General features: G+C 38.9%; 1 protein-coding gene across 2 annotated transcripts in view; it reads left to right on the top strand.

Annotated features, from left to right (window-relative positions):
• The window catches only part of NFKB1 (nuclear factor kappa B subunit 1), a 58,006-nt gene that overhangs the window by 23,861 nt on the left and 16,048 nt on the right, over positions 1-18,097 (top strand). For both annotated transcript variants that reach the window (XM_048066390.2, XM_048066391.2), the window contains exons 5-11: positions 809-907; positions 7,891-8,039; positions 9,507-9,670; positions 10,929-11,087; positions 12,992-13,096; positions 14,972-15,063; positions 15,642-15,780. In XM_048066390.2, coding sequence (XP_047922347.2) covers positions 809-907; positions 7,891-8,039; positions 9,507-9,670; positions 10,929-11,087; positions 12,992-13,096; positions 14,972-15,063; positions 15,642-15,780 — 907 coding nt within the window. The remainder of the gene's footprint in view (positions 1-808; positions 908-7,890; positions 8,040-9,506; positions 9,671-10,928; positions 11,088-12,991; positions 13,097-14,971; positions 15,064-15,641; positions 15,781-18,097) is intronic.

Genomic DNA, 18,097 nt, shown 5'->3' on the forward strand with positions numbered 1-18,097 from the left:
CGAATGATCCTTGAAGGATACAACACTTACCTGGTGCTATTTGAACAGACACATCGGGAGGCCTGTATAAGACAGGGACTTTGCCAGAAATTGCAGGACTGTGGAGTAGGTCTGAAAGTATTCAAAGGTGGGGGCCATATAAAACAGCATAGCTAAGTAGAGTTACCAAGTACATTTGCTTAAGAGTTGCATCTTCTGTACAGTGTAGAATACTTAGTAAAGCAAAGGGAATATAATTTCCTGTAATAACAAAGACATCCATGGACGTTTGTACTCTAGAGCGGTTGCTACTTGGTCATTCAATGTCCCCTGAATCTTTTGTGCTGCCTCTGGACTCTTCTCAGGGATACAGCTTTCCCATGCTTTTCCTACAAGGAGGAAGGATTTCTGTTTCATCCATGCTCTTTTTTCTGTGGTGCTGTGTACTTCCCTGATTGGTTGCAACCCTCTCTACCTAGCAGCTATTGTGGGAGAAAGAGCAACAGTTCTTACATTCTGTCTTTTAATTTTTATCTTGTTTTGAGAGTATAAATAGATCTCTGCCTCAAAATATCTGCACTTACTGAAAGAAGAATATCTGGTTGTTGCTAATGTGTAAGAGTGAGAATAGGACAATTTCTCTGGAGCTACAGTTCAGTGGTGCTTTGTCAACCATTGCTCAGACAACATTTATGGGATGAGCAGTTGTAACTACTGTTTGTGGGCAAGTCGTGTGTGTGTGTGTGTATGCATGCACATGTGCATGTGCTGTCTTTTTTCAGTTTTGTTTTTAAAGAGCTTTCAAGTTTCTTTTCCTTTATTTCCACAGAGGGGTTTTCGATTCCGATACGTATGCGAAGGGCCTTCACATGGCGGACTTCCTGGTGCTTCCAGTGAAAAGAACAAAAAATCATTCCCTCAAGTCAAAGTAAGAACATAAAACTTTAATATTTTGCAAGCTGAATGCAAGTGCATGTAGGACCTTACTGCAAATCAACACACTTTTGTATGAAATTACTCTGCCTGGCTGCACTTCAATTCCCACTTTAAAAGTGAAATTGATTTTAAAAAGCAAGTAGTTTTCAGATTTGTGGAGATACTTTGGCACCATACTTATTTGCTAGCAGTTAAGCAGTAAGCTTTCCTACATCTACCACCTCACTGTCCTTGTGCACACCAATGGAGCTCTTCTGAAAGGTGCAGTTTCAGTATAATGTAAGGCCTAAGATGGTCAGTCACACCACTACCAGCACAATGCTAGAGTCCAGTCACTTATTCCAGTTCAGTCTAAAATGCTATTTACCAAGTTTTCCTTCCTTTTCTATTCATGTTACTCCTTACTCTAGGGTATTGAGTCCTTAAGTTCTTAAGGACTTCATCAAGATTACTTGAAAATCAACAGAAATTTTGTCATTTTAACAGGAGCAGCATTGTGTTCAGGAGTTCGCTGAATCTCTTTCTTTTATTCCAGGAAAAATTCAAGCATGTTAATCAAAGAAACATTCTGTGCTAGCACAATATGGAGATTATAACAGTGATGATTAATCATTCTAGGATTAGGGATGAACTTTCTTTGCCTAAGGTTCTTGCAGCAAATTCTTTCTGCATAGAAGTGGGGAAAAGATGCATCGTGTTTTCTGCATTTTTTTGAACTTAATGAACTCTCAGTCATGTCGCTGTGTTATGTCTTTGATGAACTTATTGCGCTAGAGATTGTCTCATGAGGAGCAGGGTTAATATTTTTTAATTCTGGTGTTGTATTTTACTCCATTACAGGGAGATAAAGGCATGGAAGGCTGGCAAGCAGTTAGCAGTTAGCATCTGGACTAGGCCTTGATGTGTGCCACTCATTAGCTTTCCCTGTTGTATGCGTGTAGTTCTTTTGCAGTTCTTGAGAAAGAGTAGAGTTTGGAACAGTTGCATGTCCATAATGAATCAGTATGAGCATGACTCAACGGAAAATAATCAGCATTGGCTGAGTTAGCCTAGGGGGTGTTAGTCTGGCAAATTGAGAAGAGGCTGAAAAAGCTGATTTCATGTAGCCTTGCAAAACTGTTATGAAAAATTACCAGCCCAGGCAAAGAATCTACTTGCTTTTCCCTTTCCTATTGTGACGATAATGATGAACCATTGAATAAAATTTTACTGGTATTTTCAAATAAAAAGAATGTACCTCAGTTGTTGAGCCAGATCTTTGGATTCCAATTCCATCTGTATTGATGATTAATACAAATAATTATCAGTTGTTATTGATGATACTTGTTATGTTATTGTATTTCCCAAAGGTGTGATGGGACACAAAATAGCACAACGAGATAAGCAATGAGGAGTTCTATAGGGAATGGAATTTCTCTGTGGAAAAACTAGAAAGCAAAATGTTCTTTGGCTTTCCATCAAACCTGGTTTCATTGATCATCAGATTTTAATTTCATCTAAAGCTCCCCCAACACACACGTGTCCCTTCCCCTCCCTTCCTCTCGTCCTACTGTGCGCATCTGGTTTTTTTCTAGTACAAATCCCCACATGGCAACACCTGCTGGGAGAGGCTGGCAAAGGAACACAACAAGTAAATTCCTCAAGGCCATTGCTTGTTAGTGCTTGTTCTCGATTCAAGTGGTGCCAGTAAAGACAGAACCGTTTCACACCTTTTCCTGTAAGTCTCTCCTGTGTTTTGTCAAAGGGTGCTCACCTTGTTGTAAATGAGGCAAGCACAGTTGAAGATTACTGTATTTTATTTTATTTTTACAATTATGTCAAGGCTTTCACTGTAAACCTCCATTTGTTGATCATGGTGATGCAAAAGGGCAGTAGTGTGAGCATTGGCTGTTCTGTAAAAAGGAGGCTTTGTGACAGATCTTTAAACCTTGGCCATGGGGTGGGTGGTCAGTGCAGCTCGCACCAGGGTCTCTCTTGTGCTTGGCCAGCTCTGCACAGGAAGCTGATGCAATTTACCAGTAGCCCCCATGGGATGTTCTGAAAATACACGTCTTCAGTGCACTAAAAAGCACTGCAGTCTCCCTACCCACTTTTGTTAGTATTATGGGTTAAAAGCCTAAAGAAAAACATGTATCTGATATGACTGCTTGCATAATGTGGACTATTGAACCTCACCCTTTTTTTTTTCCTGCACCTACTCCCTAACTTCCAGCTGAGCTGGAAAGCATAGAGATGTGTCTTTCATTTCCAGTGCTGAAGACTTTGCCATGTCTCTAAGCAAGATGTTTTGGTAGTTAATTACATATTTAACCACCTCCTGTAGAGCATATTAGGAGATGGTATACACCAGGAGTTAGTGCAGCAGTTCTACAGTGCCAGCGAGTCTTTGCACTTGAGACAAATCTGTACTGGCTGGCAACTTGGAATTGATTTAAAAACTCTTGTTTTAACAACACAGTAGCACAGTCATAGCAAATGGAGTCCGCTTACCAGTAGTATATTTCCTGTAATATCAAAAATAGGATTCATTCAACTTCATACTTTAGGGCCTTGTATTCCTTTGTTTACTGCCGTCTTTGCTAATAGTAGTCTTAATGTTATGTACAAAACATGTTGTGTTTTTAGAGGATTTAGTGAATTTTATATAACTTTGCAGAGGAGCTGCAGATATTGAACATACTATAATGAAGGAAGATTTCATGGCAAGCCACCTAAAATTCTCCGGTTTAAATTTCATTTCTGTCTGCTTGATGAAAGTAACACTAGAAAATTGAGTCTATCTAAAATACCATCTAGAACAGCTGAAATTAAAGCTTTTGAGCTGTTTCCTCATCATTTGCTTGTTGTCCAGGTAAAAAACAGTTGTATTTCTGTAGTTGGATATAGTTATTGTATATCTAAATAACAACAGATTTGCTCTCCCAAAGCTCTCTAAAGAGTTTTAGAACAACAACAACAAAAAAAAGAGAACCACCAAAAGAACAAAACTGGATTGTCTGATATTATCAGCAGCTCACTGAATAAGTTGCTTGTTTTTATGCATTTGGAAAACTGCCAGACAACTTCCATAGAATATTTCCACTCACCTTTTTACACATTTACTATGTATGTCCTGATCTTGCATACTGATGTTAGTGTATTCATGTTTGACACTGAAGTGCTTGATCCAGTTTTGGGTGTGAAAATAATTTGCTGAAAATAGCGGTGTGAAGGAAATGTCCTGAGTTTTCATCTCCTTGGGGGCAAATCTACATGGGTGGCTGCAAACAAATTCACGTTGCCTATTCTGTGAGCTGGATGTAAATGAGTTCCAGCCCAGAGGCTGGGTTACCACTGTTGCTCAGAGATGTGCCCAAGCTAATGAGCACTGTCTTTCTGCCGATGAGTCTGGACATAGTGCAGTTCAGCTTGTGAATCAAAGCCGAGTACCAGTTAGGCAGTCCCGAGCCCAGGCGCCCATACAGGAGCACTGCCCATCCAGACATGTCCTTGGGCTATATCCTAAATTATGCCTCAATTTGGAGATAAGCTTTTTTATTGAAATCAGGGGGATTTCAGCACCTACTTCAAGTTCAGGAGGAAAATCTGGAAAATTAGGCAAGTTATTTACTTGATGAACTTTCTTGTTGAAGAGAAGAGCAACATACTTGCTTTTTTTTTCCCTATAGGAATTAACTTGTGGAGTGATAGATCACTGATTAGGGGTTAAAGATTAATTCATTCAATGGCCAAGAAAAGAAATAATCACTAGTCAAAAACGAGCAGATTTTTTGTTATAAATCTTTAATGCCTCTTAAAAACCTGCACTGAACCAATTCAACCGAAGCTAAATTCAGGGAGATTTGTGCTTTTTACTGCCGTGGCTAGTTTGGCTGAATATGGAGTACTGGGGCCCTGTGCTTGGGCTCCTAAGGCAGTGCACCAAAGTCCGTATTTTTGGTGTAAGAGCGACCTCAGATTCAGAGGATCAAAAGATCTACAACTCCCATTGATTTAAGTTACTTTACATTGTTTGTTCTTAGGTGGCCTAAAGGTCTTGGGTCTATGTAAGTATTCAGTTGCCTAAACAGTTCCTAACAAGCCTGAAATGTCTTGTCTTAAACTGGCAATTGAAAAAAAAAAAATAATGCTGTTCTCTGAAAACATGGCATTTATGAAGAGTGAGTGATGCCTCATCTGTGGAACACTTTTTGTATGTGAGTATTTAAGGCAGCACTGGTCATACTCAAAAGGTCAGGCAGGATTGGGGATGTAGCTGCTATAACAAAGTGATTAGAAAGAGAAATAGATATTTTTATCATTGCTGGTTTTGTATGTTTGACATGGTCCTTTCCATCATTTGCTTTCTTTAGTTAACTGCTTGGTTTCACTTCTTGCTTGTACGAGTAACTCAAAAAAACATCTTTCAAGTAGAAAAATGTTTTTCTACAAGTTTTTTTCTAAGTTTTAGAAAGTATAAAAAACTGGTTGGGGTCTGGATCTCAGGAAGATGTGAAATAACTGAAAAACCTTTCAACTCTTGTTTTGAAATTGACTCAATTTCAAGTTCACAGGGTCCTCTTAATCTCTCAGACAAATCTCTCTCAAACAGGAACAGCAGATAAATGTGAGCCTGCAGCATTTTAACTTTATCAGATTAGATCAATTGAATGCTGCTTCAGTACAGGATGTAATCACGTATTACAGCTATGCTCTTCCCAGGAACTCCTTATTTTCTTTTTTTTTCCCAATCTTTAATTTGGTGTTCAGTAGCTAGTTTTTCAGATCACAGGTCTGATTTCGAGTGATACAGCTCCCAAACGCTATCTCCTCATATTGTGTATGTGTTTTCCTGTCAACACCATAATCATTGGGTTTCTGTATGGGTATTCATCACTGTAATATACTCTCTACCTTCTAACACCTTTACATGAAGGAAAAGGTGATAGTTATTAATATATCTTAATAGCAGGAAAAAAATAGGTTATTCTGAAGTTGTGGTATCAATGATTCAAGGACCCAAAAATGATTTCAGGCTTAGTTTATGTTATATAAGGCTGGTTAACCAATGGGACTATTTCGCTGGCCACTGAGATAAGCTGGATATCTCAAAATCAAGTAGGAAATACTGTCTGTAAGACATACAGGTAGGAAACAGTTCAAGGACATCCTATAGCCTCTGCAGCATAGGATGTCAGACTAGATGACGAAAATAGTCCTTTCTTGTCTAATGACCTATATAAGGTATTACGTTTTAAGAACTCTTTTGTTTTTCCCCTGAGAGAGACTACAAAGATCATGCTGAGCTGAGTAACAGGGGGAGATTGCAATCTGGTTACCACTGCAGTTATATGTTCTGCTTTCAGAGGCTGGAAAGTCCTTGACGTGCAGCAGTCCTACCTACAGTTTCACTGTGGTTTCTACAGCTGATGAAGGATTGTCTTGAACTTTTCTGATGTGATACAAGAACATGCGTGTTACTCATAATGAATATAACACTATAGATGTGCTGGGAACTTTATAGCAGGGAGAGGCTTGTTTAGTGAGGGAAGAAAAGAAAATATTTTTTAAAAAGCCCCTCTCTCAGCCTTAATTGTAGTAATGAAGGTGATATGTGGCATAAAACATAATCATTTTTATTTTCACGTCACTTTGTGAAAGTTGCACAGGGATTCTTGCATTTTCTCACTGCTGATAATTGGGGAAATGGTGAAGGAGTGATTATTCGGTGTCTTTGTGCAGTTTCAGTCCAGGAGAGGTTAGAATTTGGGAACAGGAGAAAGCATGAGTACCCTGTGCTTCATATTTCAGAAAGCAACACTTGCAAAATCCACATTAATACAGTATTATACAGTTACCTTGCAGGCAGTGAGTAATGAGAATACTTTTGCACACCTGTTCCTCCTGGAACACCTTTTTCATAGTTTGGGTGGTTTTGTTTTTTTTTTTTTGCTTGTAGCAGCGAATAGGAAGACGGTGAAGGCACACGTTGTATATATGCAGAGTGTTTCAACTATGATGGAAGGGATTCAAGAGAGGGGTTAAATGGAGTGAAGGAAGGTGGCAGGACTTAGTAATGTGGTGAAATCGTGGCAATCCCCGGTTATCTGCATTTTATCAACAGTATAACCTTAAGTATTCAGTTCATCACCGATTCATCACTTTAATGTTTATCGTGATCCTTTAATACCTTGGTTGATTAGATCTATAAGCTGCTGTAATACAAAGAACTTTGCCTCGGGCACATTAGAAGAAAAATTAGAGGAGGAGGGAAAAAAACAACATTGATAAAAGGGTTAATTAAGTGAATTGGAAGGGAAGGTAATGTTTGCTTTTTAAAGTGAGATAATTTTATATTTGGCATAATTTGAAAATGATGCATAACCGATAACCGAGTTGAAGAGTATTACTTATGAGGAAAGAAAATAATGTTTGAATAACATATGTAAAGCAACTAACTTACCAAAATGATATATTGTTAGTAATTTTAGGGGTTTTTTTGAAGCATTACTTGACATCACAATTTTAAAAGCTATTAAAAATGTATGATGATTAGAAACTATAATGAAGGAAAAAAAGCTTCATAGTCCTCCAGAGTGCCTCCTAAGGCACTCAGTTTATCATAACTGACTAACAATGTCTATTGTGAATTTAATGTACTAATTGAAGTTTAAGGAAAGCAATGTAGCATAACTGGCTAGAATGTAAAACTGGTGTTCATGATTTGGGAAACAGGTCGCTCTCCCTTACATTTGTTTTATTTCTTAACTTTTTTGTCACCACTGTTGCCATTTGTACATTAACTTGAATTACAAAAAAAGTGTTGACTTTGTGATGGTCTGTTGCTGTTATTTTGTCACTTGGAATTCATGAGAAGACACATTCACATTTCTCCTATGTAAGCTTGATTGTACTTAGCTGACAGAAAACACTCAACTGGAATCATTGCTTGTTCCATCTTTAAAAAAATAATAACGATTTAATCTTTATTTACAGATTTGCAATTATGTTGGACCTGCAAAAGTAATTGTCCAGTTAGTTACTAACGGGAAATACGTCCACTTGCATGCTCACAGCTTGGTGGGTAAATTTTGTGAAGATGGAGTATGCACAGTTAATGCAGGACCTAAAGATATGGTTGTAGGGTAAGTCTGTCAAATATATTTGTAAAACTGAACTAAGGTAGAGAGAATCAATTAGAAACACTATAAGAAGCAATACAAAATTTCTACTAATAAGCAGCTAAGTGGAGCGCTAGTCTTCATGCTCTAATGTGTGCTTTGTATGTTAAACAGAAAAATAGACTAGGTTTCTGTTTTACCTCTTTAGAATATGGCCTAGGCAGGCCAAATAGATTAGAGCAAATAATTTTCAGTTAGAATTTGTAGAATTTTGGTCTCTCGATGTGCAATCCAAATTTGTACTGCAAGCTCATTCTTTAAAATGTAAGTAGGTTTTTTTGGAAAGACCGGACCGTAATGTTACTGAACAAAAGTTTTTGTTACGTTTTTGATCAATATTTTACCATCACTGAAATACACCAATAGGAATGTAGCGAAGAGAAAAGCATTAAGAAAATGAAGTTAGTAAATTTGAAATTAATGCAAGACAGGTATAAACATGAAAATACTAAATGAGTCAAACTTTTTAAGTTTAAAGCAGTAAGATTATAGTGAAATTGTAGTTGGTCTGTTCTTGTTTAATTTAAAAGAATAATTGTTTATATCAGTAAATGGAACTCAGGCTCCTGTCTACGTTTTCAGGCTTAGATCAGGTTTCATGCTGGCTGTGAGTTTTAGTTCTGTGATCTCAAGAATGTCTTTGTTGGTGAAGAAGAAGAAGTTTAAAAAGCTGAGGAGGTTGGAAGAGAGAGATTCTTTTAAACTGTAACTTTTGATGTCCAAGCCCAGCGCACTAACTTTACCAAGCACGGCAATTTAAATAGCTTTATTTGAAATGCTCCTTTTCATCTTGAAAAGTTTGGCTCATTTCCTAACCTGTCTTGTTTTTCATCAGATGTTTAGAAACAGCTTTCGTATCCTCAATTGACCCGTATGAAAATTGAGTTATTGTCTTGTTTTCATACTTCCAGATCTAATTGATTTTTGAATGTGCCAGGAGATTTTTACAAAAGCATATTTTGTATTATGGAAATTTTCATTCAGAGATACCTGAAGTGTCTCGCTGAAAGCCCAGAGCCCAGCCTAAAACATTTTCTTTGGAAAACTTACACTGTTTTTAGCTTGCTCTCTAAGTCAGTTTGAACTGACCAAACTTCTTCTGATCAATTGTTTGCTTTGCGTAACAGCCATAAAATTACATATTAATGACAGAGCAAACAAAGTGTGACAAGCAGATTTTCAAAGGTTTTCTTAGTTGCTTCCACAGTGTAAGTCTGAAAACTAATAGATTACCTCTTATGCCATGGGAAAGTCCTGTGCAGCCATATGATCGTTGCCATATGATGGTACACGTTTTACATGCTTTTCAAGGTTGGCTGAAATTTTCATGCTGGAGTTCAGTGGAGCAGCTTCCTCTGGTAAGAGAGACTGCCTGCTGCAGGTTTGGCATAAGACATTAAGAAAATATTTCTCTCAATCAAAATTTGTCAGGTTTGCAAACCTTGGAATACTTCATGTCACAAAGAAGAAGGTGTTTGAAACTCTGGAAACACGCATGATAGATGCTTGCAAAAAAGGATACAACCCAGGACTCTTGGTGCATCCTGAACTTGGCTATCTGCAGGCAGAAGGATGTGGAGACAGACAGCTAACTGGTATGTGGAAACGGTGGCCTGGTTTTAATAGGTCTTGTACTAAAAACCAGACTTAGCTTCTGAAAATGCAGATTCTTAGCCAGAAAAAGGTCCTGGGTAGGAAAACAGCCTATGGCTACGTGCTTGTTGTGTATTGTTGCTGTGTTTTAGGAAATCTGAAAGTTTTTGCTGTTAACATGCACATGAGTACAGAACAAATTTCTTCCGTAGCTGCCTGTACCCTCCTCGACACCTGTATTTCATTGCTCTTTTCCTGTTTAGTAAGTTTATAAATAGAGTCATTTTGTGTTATCGCTGTGCAACATGATATCACAGAATCACAGATTGTAGGGGTTGGAAAGGACCTCGAAAGATCATCGGGTCCAACCCCCCTGCCAAAGCAGGGTCCTTAGAGCAGGCTGCCCAGGTAGGCATCCAGACGGGCCTTGAATATCTCCAGAGAAGGAGACTCCACAACCTCCCTGGGCAGCCTGTTCCAGTGCTCGGTCACCCTCATCGTGAAGAAGTTCTTTCGCATGTTGGTGTGGAACTTCCTGTGCTCAATTTTGTGGCCATTACCCCTTGTCCTTTCCCCACAAACCACTGAAAAGAGGATGGCCAAATCCCTCTGTCTCCCACACTTCAGGTATTTATAAATATTGATAATATCCCCTCTCAGTCTTCTTTTCTCCAGGCTGAACAGACCCAGGTCTCTCAGCCTTTCTTCATAGGGAAGATGCTCCAGGGCACATATCATCTTTGTGGCCCTCCGCTGGACTCTTTCCAGGAGATCCCTGTCTTTTTTGTATCGGGGAGCCCAGAACCGGACACACAATATCCTTAAGTAACCATGGAGACTTTCTTTGAGGATACCTGTTTAGTTCAGCTGTGCTCCCTGTAAAACCTGTGGTCTACATTGCTTTCAGGAATCATATAAAGGGGCCAGCCTACTCTTTATCACTTTAATACCTGGCATTCAAATGTCCTTAGGGGCAGCCTCTGTCCTTTTCACAACCTTTTTAAATTGAGAGCAGAAAATAGTCATTTTCTGTATGTCTCTTAATTATATACCTTATCTTAAATAATATCTTACTCACAAACTGCAAGATGAATACAGTATATTGTGAACAGCTCCTCCTCTCTGAATAAAAAGATAGAAGCTGATGGATACTAAATGAAAATGTTTCCTTGCTATTGGTGCTTTTTGGTAGTAATGTTTGGAAAATGCACAGTCCCCCACCCTTTGTGTTAATTTGTGTGTGCTATTTGTTGGTTCCAGAACGAGAAAGAGAAATTATTCGTCAGGCAGCAGTACAGCAGACTAAAGAAATGGATCTCAGTGTGGTGCGTCTTATGTTTACAGCCTTTCTCCCCGACAGCAATGGCAGTTTCACACGGAAACTTGATCCTGTTATATCAGATGCAATATATGACAGCAGTAAGTGTATTTGGCTTTAATTACCTTTTCAATAAGGGGCAAGCTTTTTTACATACAAAAATGATATGTAGATACTGCTATAGCTAGGTAGCCCATGGATATTGGCCCCATGTCTATCCAAGTACACATGGTATCATTCTGTTTTTAATAGATATTGATGTAACCCTAAAGGAAGTTTTTATTTTGCTGTTAGCATGTTTAATCCTGCCATCTGTATTGTGAGGATTCTGTAAATTCTTCCTACATTGTGTTTGAATTTTGCAGACTTGTCTTCTTGTTTTCAGTTGCTGTCTGTGGCAAAGCCTTGTCACACAAGATGTGAGGAAAAACTTAACTTTACTTCAGTCTTTCTTGAGAATTACACACTTTTCAGTTTTGCTGGCCATCTGCTTGCCCTTGTTTTCTGAGACTAAAACAACCAGAGTTTTTGATCCATTTATTTCCTCTGGACCCGTCAGTATTTTTATACTTGTGTTACATCTCTCTATTTTCACTTCTCTAAGTGAAACTTTTCACTTTGTTTCTCCTTGTGCCTTTGGATTATACTTACTCATTTCATCTGAACCCTTTCTGCTGCCTGAGTTTTCCTCCTGAGTTTTCCTCCCTGTACCTGTGGGTTGCCACGTTCCTGATAATCATTATTCAATGAGTCAGAAAAAGTACCATTTTCTTTCTTTGTGCAATGGTCGTCAATTTATATGGACAGAGTCTGGATGAAAAGGTATTAAATGCAGCTGTTCTAAAGCTTCTGTAGAGTGTTGCCTGCTATTAGGTGGAGAATGCAGGCCTACTTTGTATTTGTTCACTGTGTGAGAAAACATGATGTCTGATATTCGTATGGCACATGTGTCCCTTATTTTCTGGATGAGAAGACAGTTTTTTCATCTGCAGGTTGAGGTGATTTGCCTAATAGTGTCTTTAAGGAATACTGATTTTCAATACTAGCCATTACAGATTCCATTTGTTTTCTTACTCTTAAGTACATAATGATAGCGAGTATTGGTAAAGCAAAGAGGAAGAGGAGGACAGAGCATCAACAGAGGCAGAGTGTTTATCAAGCCATATAGAAAAACTATTGAAGTTATCCTATCCTTACGAATCTGACCATCAAAATTTTAACTCCAGCTAAGGAGAATAATAGAAAGGGAAAATATGCATGTTTCTGCTGTTTAAGTTGCTACATAGCTTTCATTTGCTAGATTTTTAGCTCCCAAGGTAAACTCTTATCTGTTGATTCCAAAAGATTTTTCCCTTTTTTTTTTTTCCTAATGTCCTTTTTTGAACCATCCAAGTCTTTTCCACAGAGAGGACACAATTTGTCGCATAATTGTCTATCACACATGATTTAATTATGAGTTGATAGCTCTATCTCAAGAACCCATAGGTGTCCATTGATGCCTCTGCTAAGATCTGTGGAGGTGAGCTTTTTGATCGCAGTCTGGTATGTTGGTCAGGGACTGAGGTTGCTTTCAAGTAAGCCACAGTGCAGAGCAAGCATTGCATATTGCATTAGCCTAGTGACTTAAAGGTAACAGCCTTCAGCAGTGTCACATTGCAAAGAAAACAGGAAAGAAAATGTTCTCTTGTAATGCACTCTTGTCATAAAGTTAGTGCTAATGCAGGATGCAGTTCACTGCTCTGTTTTTGTACTAGTGCTGTAATTGTGCAGGAATGGCCAGGGCCTTATTTTATAGTTAACAGTTCACTCAGAGCTTAGAGTACACAAGATTACACCCATAAGATGAAAAACTGTTGATTCATCCTTTTTAAAAGTCATAGACAAATTTAAGTGGGTTGAATTGGTGGCTTGTCTTTCTGTGGCATTTGTGTATTTTTATTTTCACTTCATGTAATCTAAAATTGTTGTGAAGTTAAACATTTTTAAAATCTTTTCCTTTCAATAGAAGCTCCCAATGCCTCCAACTTAAAAATTGTAAGAATGGACAGAACAGCAGGGTGCGTAACAGGAGGGGAAGAGATTTACCTTCTCTGTGACAAGGTTCAGAAAGGTAAGCGTCCTGGGTATTGTAAGGCACACCAGGGGGTTCATCCGGAGTAACACATGAGGCCTGCTGGCCTGCCTTACTATTCTCCTGTTCTGATGGCGCAGCAGGATGTGTAAGTGCTCAGCCTTTCTGGAAGCCAGGCCAGCAGTCCAGAAAATGAATAAATCAAAATAGGCTTGCAAAGCAAATTCAGCGTATGTTGCCTCCCCAGAGACCATGTGATCAACTTTGTTCTTCTCAAATTTCTGCCCTTCCCATGTTCTATTTTTATTTTTTTTTTTGGGTAATGGGTTCTGGGTGATCTTTGATTCCATTATCTCACACCTGCTCTGAATTATTCTAAAGTTTCTGATTTATTATTAAGTTTCTGACTATAAAGGGTGGGTATGAGCATTCAGTATTAATCACCAATGGGAACTGAATGTTTTCAGTGCTGCTGCTAATAACTTCATTTTTGCGTATATGCTAATGGTAGAGATTACTCAGGGTAAACTGATACTTCTTACACACTTGTTTTAGGAATCTCCGCTCGTGGCTATGAATGTGTCAGGATTGGGCTCTTAATGGTTTATGTGGTTGTTTGTAGTATTTGGGCTGAACTAAAAAGAAAAAAATAAACAAGGAGTGGGGTAAATCCTTTGCATTTTTCAGCTATAGGTGATACCTGGGACTCCCTGGCATAGATTGGATGGCAGAGCAAGTGCCCAGTTCTCACCTGTTTGCAATGAGTCTCTGCTCATGTTGTTAAAATCGTGTTGCTGTTTTCCATTAATGCAGGCTATCCTCTTCCACCTCTCTTCCTTGCCATGTTCTTCTACCAGTTTATCAGAAAAGAGAGAGCACTTTGGAGGCTTTGAAAAAACTGTTTTCTTCAGTAGTGTGTATACCTTCTGCTTTCAGGAGAACTGAGATGAAACATAAATCTTGTGCACAAAATAAATAAATAAAAGTCTGACTCAGTGGAAGCCCCAAGGTGGGGTTTCCCCTCAGCCCTAGTGGGGTTTCCCCTGACCTCACTGCTCTCAGAAACCTCCTGCCTGAAGGAACTTGAGCATGCAGGACAGCAGGACTGGAAGTGGTGGTTCGCAATCTTGAGACTAGCAGGTGGTGGATCAGAGGAAGCAGTCTGCCTGCTCCAAAAGCATGTCCTGCTTCAGTCACCTCACGAGAAAATAGTTTTGCTATTGTTTTTTCTCCTCAGAGGTGCTGGGGAAGGAATATGCGAGTGTGGTATTTCCCAAGCTCTCCTAAAAATATATATTAATAAGTAACCAAATAGAGAACGAAAGAAAAGTTGTTTAGAGGAGCAGAAGCCAAATCTCACGTTTATGGTGTGGCCTGTGCTGTGTTTGGGGGGTGAGGGATCGCTGCTGACAAGCTGCTCGCTCACACCTCTGCCGTCTCGCTGAGCCGCAGCTCCGAATGGCGCTCTGCCAGCAGCAAGCGGAACTTGAACTGTGGCACTTCGGGTTTTGCTACAGTTTTTTGAACTGAAACTGCTGGAGGAGAGGGGGTGGTTTCTACAGTTCACGCTTCAAGTTCTCCCCTCCCTACACGCTTGTTCCAAATAAAGCTCCTCTGGAATGTTTGCTAGCCCTTGAATAGGAAGAGGTAGTGAACCTAATTCTCCTTTTACTGCTCAGGAAACAGAGTAACATCAGTCAAGTCATTAGAATCAGGCTGATCTAAAATTGATGTCAAAAATGGGTTATCTATGTTGTTTTCATAACACGGATAACGATGATTCATGCATTATTCATGTAATATTATCACCCAGCTAAAAAGTAACCGTGTTGATTTTTATCTGAAATAAACTTAGCCAAAGGTTAAACGAATGCACAAACATCCCAAAGTTATTGTTTCTTTCACTCTTTGCAGATGATATTCAAATACGTTTCTATGAGGAGGATGAGAATGGTGGTATGTGGGAAGGCTTTGGAGACTTTTCTCCTACAGATGTACATAGGCAGGTAAGTAACAGAGCATTTGCCATTTGTTAATGGTTTTCCGATCTTAAGAAACCAGGATTATATTAAAACTAGAAAATTAGGTGAGAACCTATATATCCCATACTAACCTCTTCAGTCCCTGTCTTTTGTTGGCTACTTCCTAATAATAATAGAATCTTAACTGTTCTTCTAAGATCTAAGTTAGGAATGTAGCTCTAGGAAAGCAGGAGAGAGATCACTTGCTTTAAACATACACCAGTGCAAATTGGGATAGGATATATAGAAAACTCTCACAGCTTCTATGAGGATGCTGAGAAAGCCACAGCGTAGATGCTCAGCGATGAGGGGAGAAGCAGTGTGGTACTGACATACATGGCATGGTGATTCCTGGTGGTTCTGTCTTTCACAAAAGACTTTAGGACTCTAACTCAAAGGTACAGCTGAAAACTAAAATGGAAGTTTGTTGTGGTAGAAGCCTTTCGCAAATTTTTGACTCCCTAGTAATGAACCAACTCCCACAAAAATAACACAAATGTACATGCAGAGTTGCCAAAAACCACTGTCCGTGACAAATGTGCTTATCATTGTTTCCTTCACAGTTTGCTATTGTGTTTAAAACACCCAAGTATCGAGATGTCAATATCACAAAGCCAGCCTCTGTATTTGTACAACTGCGTCGGAAATCTGATCTGGAAACAAGTGAACCAAAGCCTTTTCTTTACTATCCGGAAATCAAAGGTAATTCATTAAACCCACTTTGTATCCCAGAAACAGAAACTGCAAGGTCCCTAGGAATACTTTTAATAGGATAGGACATGTGTTGAGTGAAACATTCTTTGTAGTTATTATTTTTAGAAAACAGGATAATTGCCGCCTTGTTTTGTGCAGAGCTAATAGGAAAACTGTTACCTCTGTTATGGCTTATTGGTTTTTGTTGTTGTTGGACTGGTAAGCAGAAAATCTATGTCTTTCTACTGAGGTTTACTCCGGGTAAGTTTCCTATATGCCTGTTCATACAGTAGATGGCACTCTCTTCTTTGAGTTTCTGCAAAATAATATCTGAGGACATTTTGTTGTCAGTACTTTCAGTTGAAACCTTACACAAAAGATTGGTTGGTATCTGGTGGAAAAAGTACATATTTTCTAGTTCTCTCCTTTCACCATCATGCCTCACAATTTCTCTGATGTTTTTCAATTTTCCAATTGCTTATCCTGCCTAACGAGCCCAAGACCCTTTTTGTAAGAGTAGGGAAAGTGCTGTTTCAACCTCTTAGGGTAAAATGTTAGCTAGCTGAGGTAGAACAGCTGGCATCAGACCTGCTTTCTGAGTTGTTAGTGAGAAGTCTAACCAGCAAGTCTGTGCCCATTAAAAACTCTTCTACATTTCAAATGAGCTTGATGTGAAAGACAGCATCAGTATGTTTTTAAGTATTAATAATGTTAAAGATACGGAAATACCTTGAGGTCCCAGTCAGAATTAGTGTTTTGTTGCACTAATAGTCTATCTCCTTAACAGTTAACCTGCCTGCAGTTTGTGCTGTTAAGTCCTAATCTTGCAAGTTTGCAGTACCTAATTTGGAGCCATGCTGAAATCAGTACCCTGTCAAACTCTGAAATGTGCGTGCATCAGTGCTAATGGACTAAGCTGAGGAGAGGGGAGGTGGTAGTTGTACAGCTGAATCTATTTTACACTTATTATAATAAAATAGCAGAAGGCATGCCTTTTCAAAATCTTCCAGAGTAGCTAGATCTTGTATCAGTAATGATTTAAGGAATCTCTTGCCCAAGTTTCATGGAGATGAAATGTCTAACTACAGAACAAAGTTGCCAAATGTGAAGCAAACTTTTTTTTATGAACCTCTCAAGTAAAATTAATTCAATATTATGTGCATTTTAGGATGCCCTATACAGTCTAATCATAAAATTACCATTTAGGGTCTGTATTTTTCCCCTGTTGCAAGTGTTCACATGAACTTAGACGCGTGTCTGTGGATTTTTTGTTTGTTTCTCTGACTAGATTGCTCTCTAGAGTTTTCTCTCCTCGTCAGTGTGAGTATGCCTGGTGCTTGCATGCATACATACTTACAGATCATGTATGCCTGGAAATAATGCACTTCTACTTTTCAGTGTACTGTTCCATGTTTGCTGTCCAGTTTGATGCACTGACTGATGTGGCTGTGCATGTAATTTCTTTTTGTTGTATGTTTGTTGAAAACTAATAGATCGTTTATTGAAGGTGGTTTTGTATATTCTTCTCTTAACAGTTTTAGTGGGTTTTAACCTTGTAATCTTTGTATCCCTATACAGATAGTTCTTGTCGTGCCATTTTCACTTTCCCCAGTCACTGGGATACTTTTTCTAAACCTTTGTGTTTTGCTTTCCAGTAGATCTAAGGATTATTTTTTACTTACACGATAAAATTCTTAGTTTTTTTTGCCTACTGCTGCTCTGCATGGTTTGACAGTATTATATCCTGCCTGAAAATAAGCTGTCTTTATTCTGTTGGCCTTTCTGTTAATTTAAGTAAATCATTTCAATCAAACATTCTTTTCAACATTTCTCACCATCCTTAACCTTAAACAAAAGTTTAAAGGGCACTGCAGGTGCTCTGAGCTGTTGGAGATCAGTGTCTTGTGATTTGCTGACCCTTTTTGATAAGTGTCTGTTTCTGAAGTGAATTTGTTTAGTGGAGGAACCTGTGCCTGTATTCCCCAAAGATGAATTTTCTTGAGCAAGTATTTGGTTCAAGGCACTTGTGCTGATTCATGACTTCGCGTAGACATTGAAGAATTTGCAGGCCACTGGACAGGAGCTGCTGTTGAAGGAAGCTCTGAGCCTCCCAGGACATTTCTGCATGTGTCCCTCCCAGTGTGGGCATAAGGCACCTGACAGAACAGCAGAGGCCATGCAGGCCTGAATGATGCTGTCAGTCTGGCTGGGGTCTTAGCGATAGCTTGATTCTCACTGCTCCATTATGTACAAGATTGTTCTGTTTGAGGCTAGAAGTGAGTTTACTCTTCTACAGCACTCCTCATTTTCCCTTACAAACTAGTAA

Source organism: Anser cygnoides, chromosome 4 (assembly GCF_040182565.1).
Source record: "Anser cygnoides isolate HZ-2024a breed goose chromosome 4, Taihu_goose_T2T_genome, whole genome shotgun sequence".
NCBI lineage: Eukaryota > Metazoa > Chordata > Aves > Anseriformes > Anatidae > Anser > Anser cygnoides.